Source organism: Stegodyphus dumicola, chromosome 8 (assembly GCF_044657685.1).
Source record: "Stegodyphus dumicola isolate Sdum_Otavi_A_Nest chromosome 8, ASM4465768v1".
Classification (NCBI taxonomy): Eukaryota; Metazoa; Arthropoda; class Arachnida; order Araneae; family Eresidae; genus Stegodyphus; species Stegodyphus dumicola.
Window position 1 is genome coordinate 153303076 of NC_140775.1, and position 20194 is coordinate 153323269.

The 20194-nt window shown below is 36.0% G+C and overlaps 1 protein-coding gene across 1 annotated transcript; it reads right to left on the reverse strand.

Annotated features, from left to right (window-relative positions):
• Positions 1-858: 858 nt before the first annotated feature.
• Positions 859-19872, reverse strand: LOC118184418 (uncharacterized). Its single transcript, XM_035354083.2, has 5 exons — positions 19659-19872; positions 17985-18133; positions 9897-10125; positions 5972-6156; positions 859-966 (listed from the first exon to the last, which is right to left on the reverse strand). Exons 1-5 carry the CDS (start codon positions 19786-19788, stop codon positions 883-885), a joined length of 777 nt encoding a protein of 258 aa, XP_035209974.2. The 5' UTR covers positions 19789-19872; the 3' UTR covers positions 859-882.
• Between the last annotated feature and the right edge of the window lie 322 nt (positions 19873-20194).

A 20194-nucleotide genomic window follows, 5' to 3' on the forward strand; every position in this document is an offset into this window, starting at 1 on the left:
AAGAATGAGCAAACTTTCACGTATAATTTGACTGAAAACTGAAACATTTTTATTGTGATCGCACCGCGGCGGGCACACGTTAAACGATTGGCAGGCGCCATGGCCCTCGGGCATAGGGTTGAGAACCCCTGGGCTATGGCTTAGATCCTTGCAGGTGTGGATGGAACTCGCATTTTATGTCTCATGGTTATGCCTCTTGTGATATAAAAATCTTCTATCCGAACAAAACCTTGTACCAACTTGACATAAAGGTGAAAAGTTGGAACTTTTAGGCAGAATTTTTAAACCTATTTATTGTGACGATAATAACGATAACCTGTTATGACTTCAAACAGTCGTAACAGGTTATCATTGCTAAGCAGCCAGACCTCTTTTTATGACTTTGAAACCACAGTGTGAACGAAGCTTTATAGAAATAAATAAAGAGCTTATTATTTATATGATAACTATAGAATTATTTATGCTGCTCTTGGGAATAAATTTTTGAACCAGTCTCGCCTATTATACATTGCTTGCATAGTTTCAGAGTTTTGCAGCATTTGGGTTCATAAAGTGAGTTACTGGAAGTTTTTAATCATGTTCCCCGCTTTTTGTTGAACATTTGATTTAATCACAGTATTCTCAGAATTAAATTTCTGAAATTTAATCTGAAAAGAATATCTTATTTATATAATAATTCCTAAACATATAAGAATAAAGTTGAAAATTTAAAGTGTAATGAATAGTATGTGTTGCTTAATTATACACCAAATACTGATTCTTTTAACAATATTCAAAGTACTCGATGTTATGCCTCGTGAAGAGCAGGTGAGAAGAATATTGAGATTATTAATCAGGTGAAGTAAATGACGTAGAAAGTAATGCAACAAAAAAAAAGTTTTATTACATCGAATTTTCGTCCTTCAGTTTCGATAAGTAATGAGCTGTTGCTTCCTCAATCACTGCCTGAGAATCCTTCAATGTGCACTGTAAAGTAGATGCATACTGCTTAATAGAATTCCAATGAATTATTATTAAAATTAATTTGAACTATATGCAGAACTATTTAATCTCTACTAAACAAAATACGCACACCGTCATAAAAATAGTGCCTACCAAACTTTATTAATTAAAGTAATTCGGCAGTAAATTCGACAAAAATTAAGGTTTGATTGGCTCTAAATTAAGAAGTTAGTCAAATGGATTTACTTACTCTCAAGTATCAAAATTAATGAAGTGGGTATATTTTTAACCCTTAAATGCTTACTTTACACTTACTGCATTAAAAAAAAGTGATATAGGCAAATAAAATATAACAAATAATGAACATGTAGCCCACCGTTGGCCGAAAGGATGAGATAACTGAACACTAGTAGCTTGACCAGAGTTCGGTTTATGGTAAATGAACTGACAAATGGTAATAGTCTGTTAAATGGCATGGGATTTTCTCCATATATGATATGAATATAAACCAGTTTTCTTTTAAAAGGCTTTCAGGAAGACATCACTTCCTCAGTACATAGCCGTCACTTGCTTTGCCATAATCGATTAGCAACGATTTTAAGGATGTGATCTCGTGTATATTTGTCGCAAATTTCGCATCGATAGTTCATGGTCAGAGACCATTCTTCAAATTCTCAAAAATTTTCGTCTGTAGTGAGTTCAGGAAAACATCTTGGACACTGCTTACTGGCACTCGTCCACCAGGCTTATTCTTCGAATTACTACGAAAGTAATCGCCCATCGAACGAAAATCTAAACCCACTCCTACAGCGCAGAATTCTCACGCATGCTACTTGAACCATCACGCGATTCTTTGTGAACTCATGTAGGTCGATTCAATATCCTGAGGAATGTCAAGAGGTTCCAACTCCCCTTTAACTATCGAGTTTTTACCTATATAACGTGTTGAGGATAGCAATCATGTTCCTTTGATCTTAACGCTCATGAGACGCATACTCCTGACGTCCTGGCATACGTACCCTTCCTTTATATGCGTAAAATAGGAAAGTTGATATCAGAACATATATTGGCTTTATTTCTGCTTAACCATTGTTCGGAGAGTTAATGCTGTTGCTCAGCGATTGAGTTCGACCAGTAGTGCCATACATTGATCATCAAAGAATATTGTAGTCCAAGATGGTCTTAGATTAACTTTATTTGAATTGCTTCCATAATTGAAAAAATAATATACTTGTCTACAAAAAAATAAACTTGCAACTTCGTTAAGGGATTATTTTGCCTCAAGCCTATCTATCACAACACCAGCGCTGAGAACCTTAAAATTTCTTTCTTTCATAACATAATTATTGTAATCGAAAACTTCCTTTAAACACTGAAACTCTTAAGCGCCGTTCCCACTGGGGTTTATCTGAGCTAACGAACACAACTAACGTAGTCGACCCATCTCCAAAACCAGTTTTTTCCTATAGGGCAGCGAGTTGAAAAATCTGAACTGCAGGCACAGCGGAGCTAGTCGACACATGGAACCCACTCCGTTAGCTCAGATAAACTCCAGTGGGAACGGCGCTTTAGGCACAAGTCGCTTTGACGTGATTGCCAGTTTGCCTATTTTTCGAATACTCTATCGCTTCATCATTTGATCTTTGTATGCCCAAAATGACAATATCAAAAAAAGCTCCGTTCATTAATAAAATCCATGGATGCGTTGGCTATACGAATGAGAATCCGAACTAGGTCCTGAAGCTTTGGGATTCAGTGTACAGTTTGATGTATGTAACTTTGTTGGCGCTGGCCATGCTAATCTAACGATCCTTACACGAACCAGATAGCAAGATTACGAATATAGTTTTCAACTGTTCTGGATTTAATTATTTCTTTTGTTTCACTTTTTTTCTAATCTGTATATTACAAATCACCTAGTGCATCTGAAAAGTGGTTCCCTCAACTAAAGATCAACCCAGAAGCGTGAAGGACTTTAATATCATTCATATCCCTTTCTGAAGTCTATATCGTTTGATTTAACCACACACTCTTCTCAGTTGTTTTTTCCTTAGTACGTTTTTATTGCCATCCGCACAGCAACATTTCAGCGAGTATATTGTCTTAGTTAGTTAAAAGGTGTTCGTTACACAACAGTAATAAAAAAGTATAATATAAATATTTATCTTTTATTAATTAATAAATACATTTAGTTATCATTTTTCATGTTTTTCTATAAATATCATCATAGGCATTATTTTAATTCGGCTTTGCTTTTAATCATGTTCAACTAGCAAAATTTTCAGAAAACGTGCCATACCCCCCCAAAAATTTTTTTAGACATGTGTTTACTTAATAATCCGTTCTGCGTAGGCATTCGCTACAGACGGAAGTCCGAAACAACTGATGATTTCAACCTCTTATTACCGATAATTTTACCTCAAAACACAACACGCAAAATGCACTCATGTCCATAAATTAACGATTATGCAAAATCAGGCAAAGGAAGAGTTAGAAGCAAAACAAATTTGACTTATTTGTAAAGCTTATTTATTAAACAAAAGGTAAAGAGCAAAAAAAGTGCTATATGTTTGATATTATTAAAAAATTAGTGATTTTTTCTCCCTGGAGCAAATTACATAAAAAAACCTATTTACAAAAAACCAATACTACATGATTGGTATGATTGTGAATACATTGTATGTCTCCCAGACGATGCAATACTCAAGTCCGGTGAGAATGCTGGCCATTCCATACGGGTGATATCCTCCGATTGAAGGCATTCGCTTACGATGTTTGCACGATGAGAACGGGCGTTGTCATCCATAAACACAAATTGCGCGTTCATGGCGCCCCGAAACAAACGTACATGTTGTTCCAGAATGACGTCCCGATAGATTTGGCTTGTCATGGTTCCAATTTGAACATGCAGGTCAGTTCTGGAACCCAGAATAATTCCACCCCAAACGAGCACTCCTGCACCAACGTAACGGTGTCGTTCAATGATGTTTTCTTGGTGGTAACGGGTACCTGGAGCTCTCCATATGAAAGTCCGGCGAGAATCAGTCTGCAAGCTAAACCTGGACTCGTCGGAAAACATCACACAAGCCCACTGTTGCGGTGTCCACAATGTATGCTCTCTACTCCAGGCTAACCGCAGGTGACAGCGAGTTGCAGTAAGTGGAACGCATCTGACAGGTCTACGAGCATATAGACCAATCTACCCTAAGCGTCTGTACACGGTCTGCTTTGAAATTGTCGTACCAGTGGCTGACGAGACAGGTCTCAGGCTGTGCTCCGCCTGTTTTTTTTTTTTTTTTTTTTTGGCAGTAACTGCCAAATACCGGTCCTCATTCGGCGTTGTAACTCTGGGGCGACCTGTGCTGTAACGTCTACTCACATTACCATCATCTTGGAATCGTTGTCAAAGCTTGGAGATGACACTATTCCAAGTTTGTCTGATACTTCCAGTTGGGTACGCCCATATTCCAGACGGCCGATAATTCTACCACGTAAAAAATCATCCAAATGCGTCCTTTGTGTCATAACTATTCGGTTATTGCACTGAAATGCTTATAAAGTGCCTGCGAACAATTTTACTTCTTTGCCTGTATTCCTTATATATCACTCTCGTCATTTCGATTTCCGCGTGACTCCAAATTATCCTTAATTTATGGACATGAGTGTAAATCGGTACTTATGTATTTAGTCCCCTCGACGGTGAAAGTTGGCGGAGATTTTGCCAGTCGTTTTTCATGCGGAATTCTAAAGGTACTGGTGCCGCTTTATTATTGCCTCTGTATCCTTTTTTAAAGTATCAGTATTGGATGCACCTTGTTTTGCGTTTCATAAAAAGGTTCTTGTCGATTTGTACTATTTTTTAGGCTTTCCAATATCACCGGAAACTCCGTTTAGAACAATATGAGTACGAACATCCGGCAGATAATTTTACCAATCTATTACTGTTCTGTGGGTCATATTTTGCTGAATATAGCGTGTCCATTAACATTTACTTTTTTTTAATGGCAGGATCCCATAATTTTGAAAATAATCCATTGTTCTGTAGAAACTAGTCCAAAATTTGAATTATTTTATTCAAAATAAATATAAAAATAAAATAAAAAAAAAAAAAGATGCAGGCGATAACAGTTAATTTATATCCTTGTTTATAAAAACAAAACATATCATGTCGAGAATCGTTTGGGCTTGCATGAAACGAAAGGGCAGATTTTATGAATGTATCGTTACGTCACGCTTATCCATAATTTTTTTTGGTTTATTTGATTATCACAAAGCACTAGATGGCTATCTGCCTAAGGGAAGGAATGCCTTCGTGGAGAACTTTCTAATTCATACTGGCTCGTATACAGGTTACAAATGGGGAAATCCATGAAAACGCTCATACAGCCAAGCCCTATTGCCGGGATTCGAACTCCGACCCGAACTACCGGAGTTCAGCGACTTTACCAATCAGAAGCTGGCGGCTATTCAGAACTTAAATCGTACTGCTTCAGGACAGTTTCACAGTCGATGGGATAACACGTAAGCGCCAACAAACCGATATTTCACAGGTATCCCTTATGTCTTTCTCATAATCTCGAACCTATGCCTTACGATACTGCAGTTGCTTTCGCTAATTACCATACTAAGTATGCAGATCGATCAAATAAACTAATGTACATTATTTTCTATCTTGAATATTTAACTATTTTGAAGTGGCCTTCAAGCTCTCTGAGATATTATGCTTTATTGGAGTACTGAAAGGTTCAGATTTCCACATATGTCATTTAAATATCACGAATAGTCCAGATCCGTGACAAGCAGATTTGACCCAGGAAGCACATACGAATGAGATTTGTAATTTTTCTCTAAAGAAAATTTTGATAATCAATTAAACAAATAAACATAATTAAAACTGATAGCGATTTAACTCTTTTCGTGCTATGATATGGCTATTGACTAATGAGCTTCTTAAATATAAAGCTGTCTCTAATATTTTCAGTAAATATGCTTTATATTAAAGTAATTTTTTGTATTAAAAGTAACTTACCTCTGGGATTTGCAGCTTCATTGGAAAAGTGATGCCGTCTTGTTTGGTGACACGCAGAGTACAGCAGCGTGGAATATTATTTATCCAAACTCCCGCTAATTCAACTGCTGAAGCATGAATATTATATATGCCTTCCCCATTTTTCATATCACTTCTCCAAGAGCCTTTGTATCGGTCTTTATTGCCTGCAATGTAAATTTTACTTTTATAAAAGGCTATTACTTTGTTTTCCTGAACGAAGATCTTTTATTTTAACATTAATGTTGAAAATGAAATACAAGAAATCTAGTTAATAAACCATTAGTAACAGAGATGTTTCATTTAGGCTTTCACAACAGCAAGACATCTCAGAGTCAATATAATCGAGAAACCTATTCAATAATGTCTAGCGTCTCCGATATTTATGAAAAACTACGACCACATAGCGGAACGTGAATTCTATCAAATGCTGGAAATATTGGGATGCTGAATTAATTTGATTTGTATCTATTATTCTTTGGAGAAGAAACTATCACCGGACAATCGTGGTTCAACATTGGAAGATCTGGTGCTCTAAAATGATGAAGAAATTATATGTGACTAACTAAAAAAGTCTGCCAAAAGCAAGACGATTTTTATCCCACCATCTCGGAGTTCGTGATCTGTGGTGGTTGTACTATTCTAGCAAAATAGATTACCACCTTAGAAGTAAAATACCCGCATGAAGCAACAAAGAATTGTAAAATGTTTGGTCAATAAGAACAATTAGGTATCCATTATCTGTGAAAGACTTTTGATAGAAGACCTCACCTCCTCCTTCAGTTTATAATGGATCTTTGTCGTTGGGTCGACGTAAGTGGAATCTCAGTACACATAATTCTCCTTTTTTCAAATTCGGATTTAGCGTTGGATTCTTATATGTACTAGCTGAAATCCATTAATACCTACATTTTGGAAATCTACAATAATTGAATTCTATTTCCGTTTAAAACGGAATAAAAACAATCCATGTAAGGGTTCGACCGCAATTCTTTGTGTTGTTTTCATCCGTCAGTAGGTTCCACTTTCTGTTCATTTTTAATACTACACTAAGTGGCGTAGAAAGAATTAATAAATGGTCCTTTGCATTACTTTTGAATTTTGTTGAATTCGTTGTTTGGGTAAAGACTAAATATGTTATTCAGGAAAATGAAAATAGTTTTTGTTGCACTAAGTAATTTAAAGAATTTTGATGTATGAAACGCTTAATATTTACTATAATCGTCTTTTTTCTTGCCATAACCTTGCAAAATAAATATAATACGTCGCACTTTTAAACTTGTTAACTATATTGGAATAATATAGAGAAATCCTATTAAAATGTTTTCTGGAAGTATTTTATGTGCTAGAGAATTTATTTTTAGATATGTCTAAAATTATCTGAAAGGTGACAGAGATCAGTGATAAGTAGCAAATATTTAAAATATATAAATAATCTGTACTCCGTTATTGGCTGTTGCAGATGTCAAAGAATTATTTTACTTTAGAAAAAATGAAAGAAAGCCCATCACGCCAAAACAATTATGTTTCATCAATTATGTGTTCTCAGTGCAGAATAATTTGCTTGTTGCATTTCGTCGTTACTGCTTTTGAACTATATGGTGACTATTTGGTATTTTCTTTTACATATCGCTTAAGCCCATAAGCCCCGAAAGCTGATAACTTAAGGTATCTTCTTGAACATCGAAAACTGGTGATTTAACGGGTGACGAAATTTTAAGAACTGCTACTGCCTATCTTTAGCTGCACAGCCTAGCGTTTATGATTACAGTGGCATATTGAACGACACACATTCAGGAAATGTATGTCATAATCTTCTCATCTGACATCGTCTTAACTGCTGGGCATTCATAAGATCTTTATCGTATGGTATACGTCTGGTCTAAGGTATCATACACGGTCGTATAATAAAGAAATAAAAACCACCAGCGGTTGCAACAGCAATGAATTACAGCTGCCTGAACTGCAAAATCCAAAATCCCTTTAGAGGTTTCTTCGTATTTGTGTTATAGGACTTATAGAATTCCTCTGATAACTTTAAAAACATTTTATTTCTAATTGAAACATGTACACGTTAAAACAAGAATAACACTACAGCCATTTCATAACGGATTTTTAGCCATTTTAAGCACGGATAGTACTATAGCCATCAGTTACTCAAATAAATAAGTGTAGATCATAAAATACAAGAAAATAGAAAAACTGACTGAATCGCGTGAACCAGCCAGAACGTTGGAGAATATTCAGTCGTCAAACTCGCACAGCCTACAAAGTTGGCAGTCGTCAAACTCGCACAGCCTGCAAAGTTGGCAGTCGTCAAACTCGCACAGCCTGCAAAGTTGGCAGTCGTCAAACTCGCACAGCCTGCAAGGCGTAAATGCTGTGCATCGCTATACAGCAGCAATTACTGTTGCTCAGGGGGCCACATTTGTTATCATAGTACATTCTGCTTCTCTAACTTATCTGAAATGCTACTTGTGCTATAAGGAACCTATTAAATAAATTATATCAATAAATTGTTGTTGTTATTTAAAATGACAGGATGTTTGCAACTGAACGCATTCGCCGGAAATGGCCAATAGACACTGGTCATTTAGCCATCTCACTACTGAGAACGTTACCTGAGATGCAGCCGTAAGAACGGGAAAGTTCCGTCTCAGTTTTGATGGAGAACCTCTGAAACCGGATTTGAGTGTCTTCCACTCCTCTTTCCCTACCATAAAGCCTCTCAAAATGATTTTGGTCTGTTGTATTTTAAGTGCATATAAGTCACACAGACACAAACATCCAAGCGTTCTCCGGGTTCTAAGCCGGGCCCAGTGATACGACAGCCAACAGCACTAATCACAGCTGCCCAGGGCGGTCCCCGAATTTGCTGCCCCTCTGGATATACAAATAAATAAAAAATGTCAAAATGGCATATAAGGAAGTAAATTTAAACACTAAGTTTATATTTGACAAAAAAAAAAAAATTTTTTTCGCTCTCTCTCTTTTTTTTTTCTTTTTTTAAATTTGTTTGTTTGTTCTCAAAAACCATCGATGGCATCATAGCAGTCGACTGCTCTGTTTGTTGTAGTGTAGACTGTAGAAAAAGATGCAAAATAAAAATTTAAATTTCTAAAATATTTTCTGAGTGATTTTTTTATTTAGAAAGCTCTTTTCAAACTAACAACAGTCACAGCAGTAGGTAGGAACGTTCTCAGTAGTATTACAATATTTGTTCTGGAAACTGTATTTTAGAATTAACTGCAGAAGTTCAAAAAGGACTGCCCTTCTACGTCTCTGTTTCGTTTTCCCTATCATTAATGGAAACAGAATTCTTGAAAAATTCTCTGTTAATAAAGACTTCTTCATTATTACTGTTCCTGTGATCACGATTCAGTTAATATACGTAATTTTTATTCAAAAGTTTGGACGGAATAAAAATGGTGTAGCAAGTGTACGTAGCTGTCGAATTCTCGTGTTGCTTTTCTTTGAATACATTACCTCAGGTAAAAACTACTTTTTATCCTCAATTTAATTCGGTATGTGACTCAGAATCTCATTATTCTTTACGTGCTTCGACGATTCACATGACTAACTCCTATAAAATAATGTTTCACGTGAAAAATACCGCCTCCAAAAATGTGCCTTCTTCAGCTGACCGCCTTCCTTTAGCTAGAGCAATATGATCAAGGCGGCTATATCAATTGTGTTCCATTGAAAACTTAGTAGTGTATTTACGGAAGTAATTCTCTAATCGCTGAACGTGGACAGCCGTAGTGTGCAAATTTTAAATTTGAGAGCTGACTACTCTAGCTGCCACGTGCACGAAAGGGTTAACAAAGTCCATTTAGCTTAAATTATTACATTCTTTCCTTAAATAACAGAAGTAAATTTCTTTTACTGTGATTCGAAAGACACTAACTAGCTACGAAAGTTCCTTCTCCCCATCGCATGTCTTGAAACCAGTTTCCAGTGTAATATGCTCCATCTGCATATACCATTTTTCCGAATCCAGATCTTTTGCCTTTTGACCACTGTCCGACGTAAATCGATCCATCTGCATAGTCCATTCTGCCTTGGCCAGATCTTTTGTCTTTCTTCCATCCACCTTCGTAGCGGCTGCCGTCTCTGCAGTATTCGATACCATGTCCCTTTAAGTACAAAGATAGGAATATGCATACTATGAAGAAACGGTTTGTAAATCTGCCAATAAATTTGAATTAATTAATCTATCTGAAAAAAAATCGACTTCAGACGGGAAGAGAAGTTTCAAAGTTTGAAATTCAGATTTCTTAAACCGAGCAGAAGTTCCATTTTTCTACATTTTAGTGAAAATTTCCTTTTAAAAATATAAATATTGAATTGATTTTTTTAAAATTGTTTAGAAATAGTGCGCTTTGTTTATGGCTTTATATGAAATGTAAAACAAGATTGTAGAGACATTCGGTATTTTTTGGAATCGCGCAAGATGAAAAATGAGCAATCGCCTTCGCCGGGAATCGAACCGCGGACATCTGGAATACCGGCCCAGTGTACTGACCACTACACCACGAAGGCATGCTAGGAAGGCGGGAGAAGTATTCCCCCTTTTAAAGGGCGACTGGGGTTTTTAGGAAATCCAGTCGCCAAATCCTGGGAGAGGAGAATCATCATCCAACACCCTTTTAGTTCGGGCGCCAATGTAGAGCCATTAGGTATTTTTTGGAAGTAGGCAAGATAAAAAATGAGCAGTCGCCTTCGCCGGGAATCGAACCATGGACCTCTGGAATATTGGTCCAGCCTGCAGAACCACTACAGCACGAAAGCACGCTAGGAAGGCGGGAGAAATACCTTATAAGATAACAAACTCGGCTACAGTATGTTATAACGAATTGAAAGGTAAAATGCGTATAAATGACTGAAGAAATCTGCATATCTGAATTATTGACAACGATAAACAGTTATCTTTCAGCTTACTGCTATTGAACATCCATTAAATAAACATTTCTTAGAACCCTAGCATTTTCCCGGAAAATCGCCCAGGAAAAATATTCATAGATTCATTGTGGGAAAATATTCGCGGATTTGGACACTTGCCATAAAAAGATTAGATAAGAAGAAAATGCTTTATAATTTCAGTTCTCTTCAGTTATTATAAACAATTCTTTATAATTTTAATTATAAGAACTTTTTGATATTTTCAGAGAATAAACGTGTTCGATGACTTTTGTGAGACCTTGCATATAAATGAAATGTTTTATGTTACATTTTCGTTATGTTATTATACATGTGCGACATAGTCTTGTAAACTTGGGTATAGTAATAATGTCTTTAACATATTGTGGTATCATCTACAAGCAAATATTAACATCTGTCTTAAATATTAACATATTTAACAATATTTCTGCCTTGCCAGAATAGAACCGATTAGTGATTAGTACGTAAAAACTGTAAATGACGGATTCACGTATCAGTGCTAATTTTGAGTATAAGACGCCAGTGAGAAGAGGGCGGTCAGCCTCAGAGGGCATTTTATATGTGAAATATTATTTTCTAGAGGTCAGTCATACTTGTCATCGAGGTAGGTAATAAATAGCGAGATTCTGAAGGCCATGCGAAACTAAATTGCGTACAGAAATAGTTTTATACGAGATAAAGTATTTAAAGAAATTGATATAAAATTTCAACAGCTACCTACTCTTGTGATACTTGTTGAAACTTTTAAATGAAAACTATGAATAACAGCTAAATTGTGATTCGAGGGAATAAATCCTTGTTAAAAGAGAAACATTTCAGAGTTTCGTTATTCTTAGAACAAAGACATGGAAGAGGGGTTCTTTTGAACTTCTGCTATTTATTTTTAATTTCAATTTCCAGAACAAAGTTCCAAGCATCATGATACTATTGCGAACTTTCGCACAGTTGTTGTAAATATTGGTTGGCAGTAAATAAAAATCGCTGTTTGTGAATGGAAACTTTCGTATGAGCTCTCTTAAATACGCAATTTAATTTCAGCAAGTTTTTCCCCCTCCCTTTTCGTTTGTGTAATCAATAACTTTAAAAAAAAAAAAAAAAAAAACACCAGAAAATTTATATTATGTTTTTCACATAAATTTTTAATTTTATAAAAGACAAAGAAATATATTTGTAATGATTTATAATAATTTTATGTAAGCGCTCAATGAATGAATATGGCACCAAAGATTTCTCAAGAGTAAAAAGTTGAGAAACGCTGGTTTAGCGACAACCCTGATATAAGCTTTTAAAATTTAGGGTCAAATGAAGGGCGGCAGATGTAACTTTCTCACGCGAACTATGGGAAAATTCGGTGCTCAAGAAAACAGCTCATTAAATAAAGAACTGTTTACAGACACAAGCGCTGCGAAGTAGAATGAAGGCTTCTCATCGCGAATAAGAAATCACGACGTTATTTATTATGGTGTCAATTTTAAGATCTCGATGTGAAACATTATTATCAACATATTATATTCTCCGAGTTGGTATAAAATAGTATATCTTTCGAGTTGGAATTATAAATTACTATGGAGAGGGGGCGATCACAGATTTATACTACAGCAGAAGCTTATTACTAAGAAATAAAATATTATTGTGACTAATTAATGAACATATGCTTGCCAAGCTCTGCTTATACTTTTTAATCGTACTACTGATATATTAAACGTCAGTAAGGTATCAGTTTCATCAGTGGCAATGTAGTTAAGACCGGTGAATGCTGGTAGTTCGACCATGTTTGGGTTCAGTCCCAGTCCTGTATGGTTTTCCACGAGTGTAACAAGAATACGACACAGCTCTGTCAGCAAGTTCTTCGAGAAGGCATCCCTAATTTTAGAACAATAGCCTTCGTGGATTTGCCATATTCAAATAACCTAAGCTAAAGAGAAATGTATCATATGTGAGGCAAAGGTATTTCTCATCAATTGAACAACTGATTATTCTTTATTCAAAAATATGTATCTTGTTTGAAGGCTTCTAGGCATGGTCTCGTCTGAAAATTATTGTTTGAGTTATCTCAGGATCAAGTATTAACCCTATATCAACCTGAGGAAGTTAATTCTTTAGAATATAAATAACCGTATATAGACTTGCTGCTTTGTATGCACGGCTGGTTGCTTTGTACGTAAAAACAGTACATGGTTGTTCTACACAAGTGATTTGAGTCATGTGAATGAAGAAAGCAAAGCTAGCTTTTTGCCTCTCGATTCCTTCTTAAATTGTAAAAATATTGCCGCCCTTAACTGTGCACCCAGGTATAGCCGGACAGCTACATGAACTCTGGCGCTGCCCTTGAAAGAAAGACTGCATAGGAAGGTAGTTTATATGTGTTGTAAAGGCGCTCGAATAGATTCTAGTAAATTCATGCGTGTTCCTCATGGATGAAATAACAACAACCTAAAATACAGCCAAAAAAAAAAGTGGAATAAGTGGCTTATGTATCTTATGCAGTCCGGTAAAGAACTTATAATCATAGTCAAAGTTAGTGGTAATCGACCCCCCCCAAAAAAAAAGAAAAGAAAAGAAACGGTGACTGATGACCAATATATCGCTCTGCAGGTGAAAAGAGATCAAAACTAGATAGCGAACAATATTGCTTAGCAGTTGCGAATGGCAACCGGACGACAGATATCCTACTTTACTGTGGCCAGACCATTCCATAGAGGTGTTCATGTAATATGACAATGATGCTCCAGCTTCCTAAAAGCTGCATACCATTGACAGCAGTCAGTCGGCGATACCGTTTACAATGTTGTAGAGAGCTCAACGACTGAACATCTCATCAATAGAGTCTCGTCTTCTGTACCGAGAAGATTCGTTTCAGCCTAATAAATGATTCTTGGTGCCAGCTGATATAGAGAGAGGTAGAAACATTACTCCAGAGTGAAGTTTCAGACCCGGGTTGTCTTGCAACAAATACACGATTAGTATTAACACCCCGGGTATTGTCTAAAAAACGATATAACAATAAACACAGCACGATACAGAAGTGACAGTACTCTTACAGTTCCTGTCGAGCCTGCACGGGGCACCGAACAGAATTGTGGTCCTAATCTTGTGAAGTCAACTGATGCCTCCCCATACCGTCCACTCCCAAAGTGTGGGCTGAGCGGGTGACTAGCTTAGGGGTTAGTCACGATTAGCCGCATAAGTAGGACAGCCAAATCATGCGATGTGCGTTTCCACCACATCGAGGGAAAGGTAGGGATACACTTACCTCCCACTAACATCACGGAAAGGATCGTTGGGGCGGTCCTGGCATGTTTGTATGGGAGGCATTATGATGAACGAACGGACAGAGTTTCACATTTTCGACAGAGGTTGACTTTTCGGAGATCTTTAATGTGAAGATGTTATCTCCCCCCCCCATGTGCGTCTTCTCCGGGATGCCATTGGTTCCGACTTTGTTTTTATGCATGACAATGCACGGTCACACAGAACTCATGCTGTTTAGAAGCTCCTGGAGAGTGAAGATATCCACAGAATGGATTGGCCAGTGTGTTCCCTTGATTTGAATTCTATTGAACATGTGTGGAATAATTTAGGGATACGCCTGGTGGTACAATCTTAGGGTTCGGAGAACACCAGACAACTGAAACAGATACTGCTTGAAAAATGGAAGCGGTTACCCCAAGATTTATTAGATAATTTGGTATTGAAACACAATGCAAAGCAACTATTTCATTAGGGGAGGTCATATGCCTTTCTACGGCTCTTTAGTTTGTAGTTCTTCCTCTTGGTCAGAAAGCTTTTTGTACCAACATTATTCTACCAATAAAGCATTTACAGATTTTTGTACCAACGCTGTTCTATCAATAAAGCCTTTAGCTAACCGTTCCGTGCTGCATGCGTCCTACTTTTTTTTGCTACTATATTTTCCTTGATACTATACATTCCTCAGTAAGTGCTACACTGTGGTTCCTGTAGTATAAATTTCATGTCTCCCACTTGAATTTTTGCAAAAAATTTGAAAATTAGATGGCGAAAATTAGAAAAGTTGCTTAAGTTTTGCACACTAGTAAGTCGGTAAAAGACCGAATATTTGGTTATATTCTTATACATTCGCGGACCATCGCCGGTATATGCCGACAAGCACAGAAAAACTCTGGTAGGGGTTAAAACGACAATCCGAGATAGAAGCGACAAAAAAAAATTTTCTAAATTCTTTGTTCTACTGCGATATAAGTTGCGTGCCATCTCTTTGTTAGACTTCCGAACACTACTGTTTGCCAGTCTAGGTTTGTTTTTTCAAAGTTGGCTTAATTATTATTATTTTTTATCTAGCACCTTAATGCATATATTGAATGGTTACTGCAATGAGCCTTGATTTTTCTTTTTTTGGAGGGGGAGGGGGAAGTGAAATATACAGTATTATGTTACCAATAATGAATTACAAATAGTATATTATTCAAAACTCGCATCAGAATAGTCTACGGAGGAAGAACACGCATGTTTAAAGAATTTCAAGTTTGATATAAAATACCACATATGAAATTGTAATGCTGTACATAAATTCGCAATCAAATGAAACATATTGCATCTAAAAAAGGTGCTGTTGTGAAACTGGTGGTCAGTTCGGAATTAAGCTCAAGATATCATATCGATCTAATAGACCTGCAGTCACACAGAAATGGCAAATGCAATGGTATATCAAACCCATTTAATTAACGAAGTTCATGTAGTCACGACCTTTAAAAACTAAAGCAGCTGAATACGTAGAGTATCACCTTCTTTGAATATTTTTAACATTTGGTGCCCCAGCTAAATTGCATTCAGGTAATGGTATGGAATTCAATAATTGAGACATACCCAAACTATGCGCTATGTGGAAAGATGTTCACGGAAAGCTTCATCATAGTTAAACACAAGACTCATTTGAAAGGGCCACTCAGGATATACAACTGCATGGATGAATGATAATGATACAAACAAAATGATCAGTTGGTTTTGACCTTTGTTCAATTTGCCAAGCACATACCATAAAGGAATACGCTAAAGTCATGTTGCCGTTAAACCGAAAAAATGCATAGCATCGTCATCTTTGCCTGTAGAACAGATCATAGGTATTGAAACCGAAGAACAGCGTCAAGAAATTGTTAATACTTTTGAGAAAAATTTGAACAGCGCCCATACCGAAAATCAGATTCCAAAGAAAAATTTTGAAGAGGAGCTATAACCTCTCTTTTCTTCATATCAAGCCCTGACTGAACAACACGAGTTTCTTTCCATAAACCGAGCCACCGCGAAAGAGAATCTTCTATTGCAAGCAACAAAAATGTTACGAACCTCCAAAAGAAAATTTTCTTCTGGTCATATTGATGATATACAGATAAAAATCCCTTATGTAGACCGTGGTCGTACAGTTGCCCGAAATGTGTTGGTGGTTGTTGCCGGAAAAGAAAATTCTGACTTTTATAAAATACCAAGAAAAAACGTTTCCCACAAGTAGCTTTATTCCCATAAACAGATGGTAATTTGTAAAGAAAAGTTATTTTCCATACATGCGATTTCTTTTTAAGATATGTCGCTGAGAGGAGCAACTGCAACTAATTGGAGAATTCGAGGGCAAGAGTACACGCTACATTTGAAGATAGAAGATTTATACTAACTAAAAAATGGAGTTGTAAAAGTAAGAGACTTATACAGCCATTATGTTCATCGATATAGGAGACGTGAACAATATGATATGCCCTCGGCGGGATACGAACACGGACCTCACGATTGCTAGCCGGACTATCCAGTTACATCATGAAGGCACGCAGAAAGAAAGGAGAAAATACTTTATAAACTCTTGCGCAATCTGCAGTATCATGACAGTTTAAGTTGCTGCAATAAATGCGATTGTATAATGTTAATCACATAATTTATGTGAAGTGTATTATTGATATAGTTTTCGTTTAATGATTTAGAATGTACTGTCGGTTTTAAATTCAACAGTTTATTTACATGCGCTGTTACTGAAGCTTTCTCCTATTTTGACATATGCCATAACATGTTTTAATAATAAAGTATGATTCAAAACCTTGTATTTTTACATTATATAACAAAGTTATTTTTGTTGAACATTCAACATCAGTGCATGATGAATGTGACAGTTGCTGGTGTAAGAGAGAAATAAAGATATTTAGCCAATATTTCGATTACTCACTAAGCGATCCTGTGAATGTGAGCATTCACAGGAGAATATCTACATTTGCTACATACTTGTGTGTATCAGTCTGTGACAGACTGATACACACACACATATTACATATATAATTATGAATAAACTGTAGAAGTACCTCACAATGTTAAATTAGACCACCAGAAATTTAACTTTTGAGTCTAATACTTTTTCTAACTACTTATCAAATTTATCGGCAAGATATAACTAATATCCACACTATAGTGTGATCAAATATTCGTGCTGTGCAGGACAGTTCTGCCTCAAAATATGATCCGGAAAATATTTCACATTCTGTAAATATTCTAGGATCTTGTATCTATAGTTGACTGAATTTTGCTAGTGCAGCTCTGTACTGGTGAAGATGTTTTCTGTGGAATCAGAAGCATGTTCAATAATCAAATATCTTTTTTTTTTCCTACGTAGGTAAGTCAAAAAGTAAGTTTCTCTAATTTATTTCTCGAAAACAAAGGGTCTTATGCATTTGTTAGCCCCTTACCAATAGACTGCGCAGATTTCAAGCAGGGAAAATAAAATTTCGGCAAAATTCCAGTCGTAAAATGGCGAAGCTATTAAACGAATGGTCAAGATACGAGATGGGAAAAGTGATCCATTTTCATTGTTCAAAAAACACGGAACCTTTCCATATACATACGATGATTGTGTCTATGTGCAAAGAGAACAAAACGCTTGTCCGATAAATGCGGTCTTGTGTATGAAATCCTTTTATTAAGACAGAACTCAAATCATTTTAATCAGAGATCTTTTTCTTTCATTAAAATAATCTTGTTAGAAAAAATTATTAAGTTTGCAGGCTAAAGTAAAATTTATAAAACTGTTTATTTCTGAACTTACACTTCGACGATCTCTCTTCCATGTTCCACTGTATAGATAATTTTCAGGTGATTCTGGGAGATAAATTTCTCCCAAGTCACTCCTTTTATCATTTTTCCAGTATCCGCTGTACACAAGATTCAAACTTCGCCATACTTTCGTTCCGTACCCTAAGGCGGAAAAAAGGGATTCCTTGAAAATCAATATATTTATGAAAATTATAAGGAATTATTGCATTTTTTATTGGCTGCTCTTATGATATAAGTGGTTAATACGCGCAGATGGCAGTTGGAAGATCCGTCTCGACGAGTGCGCTGTTGATTTTTTTTTTTTTTTTTTTTTTAGTTTCACGTTCCAAAAACCCTAACAGCCAAAGCGGCGCCGAACTAAAATAAGATAGATGATAATTTGGCACCATCTGAATTTGGTCGACTGTGTTTTGTTTCTCTCCTACTCACCTTTTAGCCCTTTCCGGCACGCTACCTTTTAAAGTCGGAGTTTTGATTTAAAAAAAAAAAAAGAAAAGAAAAAAAGAAAAAAGTAGGCAGTCTAATTAGGCCTAGAGGAGTACACAAATAAAATTTTGTGAAGATAGCACTTATCGTTTTAATTCTGTGGGTGTGCCCAAAGTGGCACACTGATTGAATAGAGCTTCGAAAAGAGTGCTAAAACGAGCGTTGTTGTCAATGAACTGACCGATGAGGTGCGGAGAAACAAAGAATACAGACTCTCAGTTGTATAGATTATCGGTGAGCCTGGTCTGGGCACACCCAGGGTTCGCCGTTTGATTTTAAGTAAGATTTCAAGGTAAAAATTTAAAACTAATATAGAATAAGATTAGCATACAGCCAAAAAAATAACATAGAAAATTTTTTTTCAAACAATTCCTTTTATACTCTAAAAAAATCTGGAAGATTTTTTTGAAAAATGAGGGTCTTAAAAAACTAAACATGGCTAAAATATATGGACTGGTTTGTGTTGAGCTGCCATCTACTATAAATAAAGAAGGTTCAGAATAACCTATAGTAACTTAAAAATCCTTTTTCATTCAATTTTTCTGTGCTTACAGAAGGAAATTTTTAGGTGCCGCAAAGGGTTAAAGGGAAAGCGAATGTAAGTAATTATTGCATTCTTCATTTCATCGGTAAGTAATTATTGCAGTATGCATTCTTCTATGCATACTGTGGTGGTACAATGACTTTATCATGCCAAGGAACATGATTTTAAGCAAAAACAGATCGCTGTGCACATAGGCGGAGCTGTTCGGCATCCCGCGCAGTTTCGGGAGAGCGCATATTAAATATTTCACAGCTGTTCGTGACGCGATATAAATGGACCAGCACATTTGTCCACTGGGGACCCGTTAACAGAAAAGTACTTAACAAAGTAAAGTACTTAACATTGTTTTTAAATTAATGTTGAATGAGGAAGCATATGTTATGTATAAAACATATTTAAAATGTAAAAATATATTCAGAAGTGTTTCTGTAAATAAGATTTTGTTTTAGTGGAAGAAGACAAATTAACTGCAACGCTGCACCCATTTCTTTATATAGAAGTCATAAAATATCCATTAAATCTATTTTCCAAACTCCACAAAACACTTGGTCCAGCAACAATATACATCAATTTGAAAAGACATGTTTCATTTCTACATATTTAATTAATCAAATATTAATTTTCCTTTCTACCTACCGCATTTAAAGTCATTCATCCATTCCCCGGAGTAAGAATCGCCATTTTCATAATTAACGGTTTGTAATCCATTTCTACCACCTTTTTTTGATTTGGAGTGATAGTGGGATTTGGTCTTTAAAAAAGGCATATTATTTTTTTAAAAAAGTTAAAAATTATTACTTTCATCTGCAGGAAAACAAATTAAAATTTATATGTACAATGACGACGACGGTTGCAGCAAATTTTATCCAAATGTTAGAAACGATTATTATTAAATCCATGTACTCGTAAGAATCATAACTATAAAAATTTCTGCCTCGAGCTCACGATCGACAGCGGTACACAGATTTCTTTATTGGTTTTTAATACATAGTTACTTTTACTTTTATTAAAACTAACACTAACTGAATGTAGCATAGCTCTCCACAATCAAACAGCCTTTTAATGTAAGGTTTTTAATACTGTTGAAAATACCTTTCGCATGCCTTCGTGGTGCAACGGTAGAACACTCGGCACGTATTCGAGAAGTCCAGGTTCGAGTCTCAGCGAGGGCA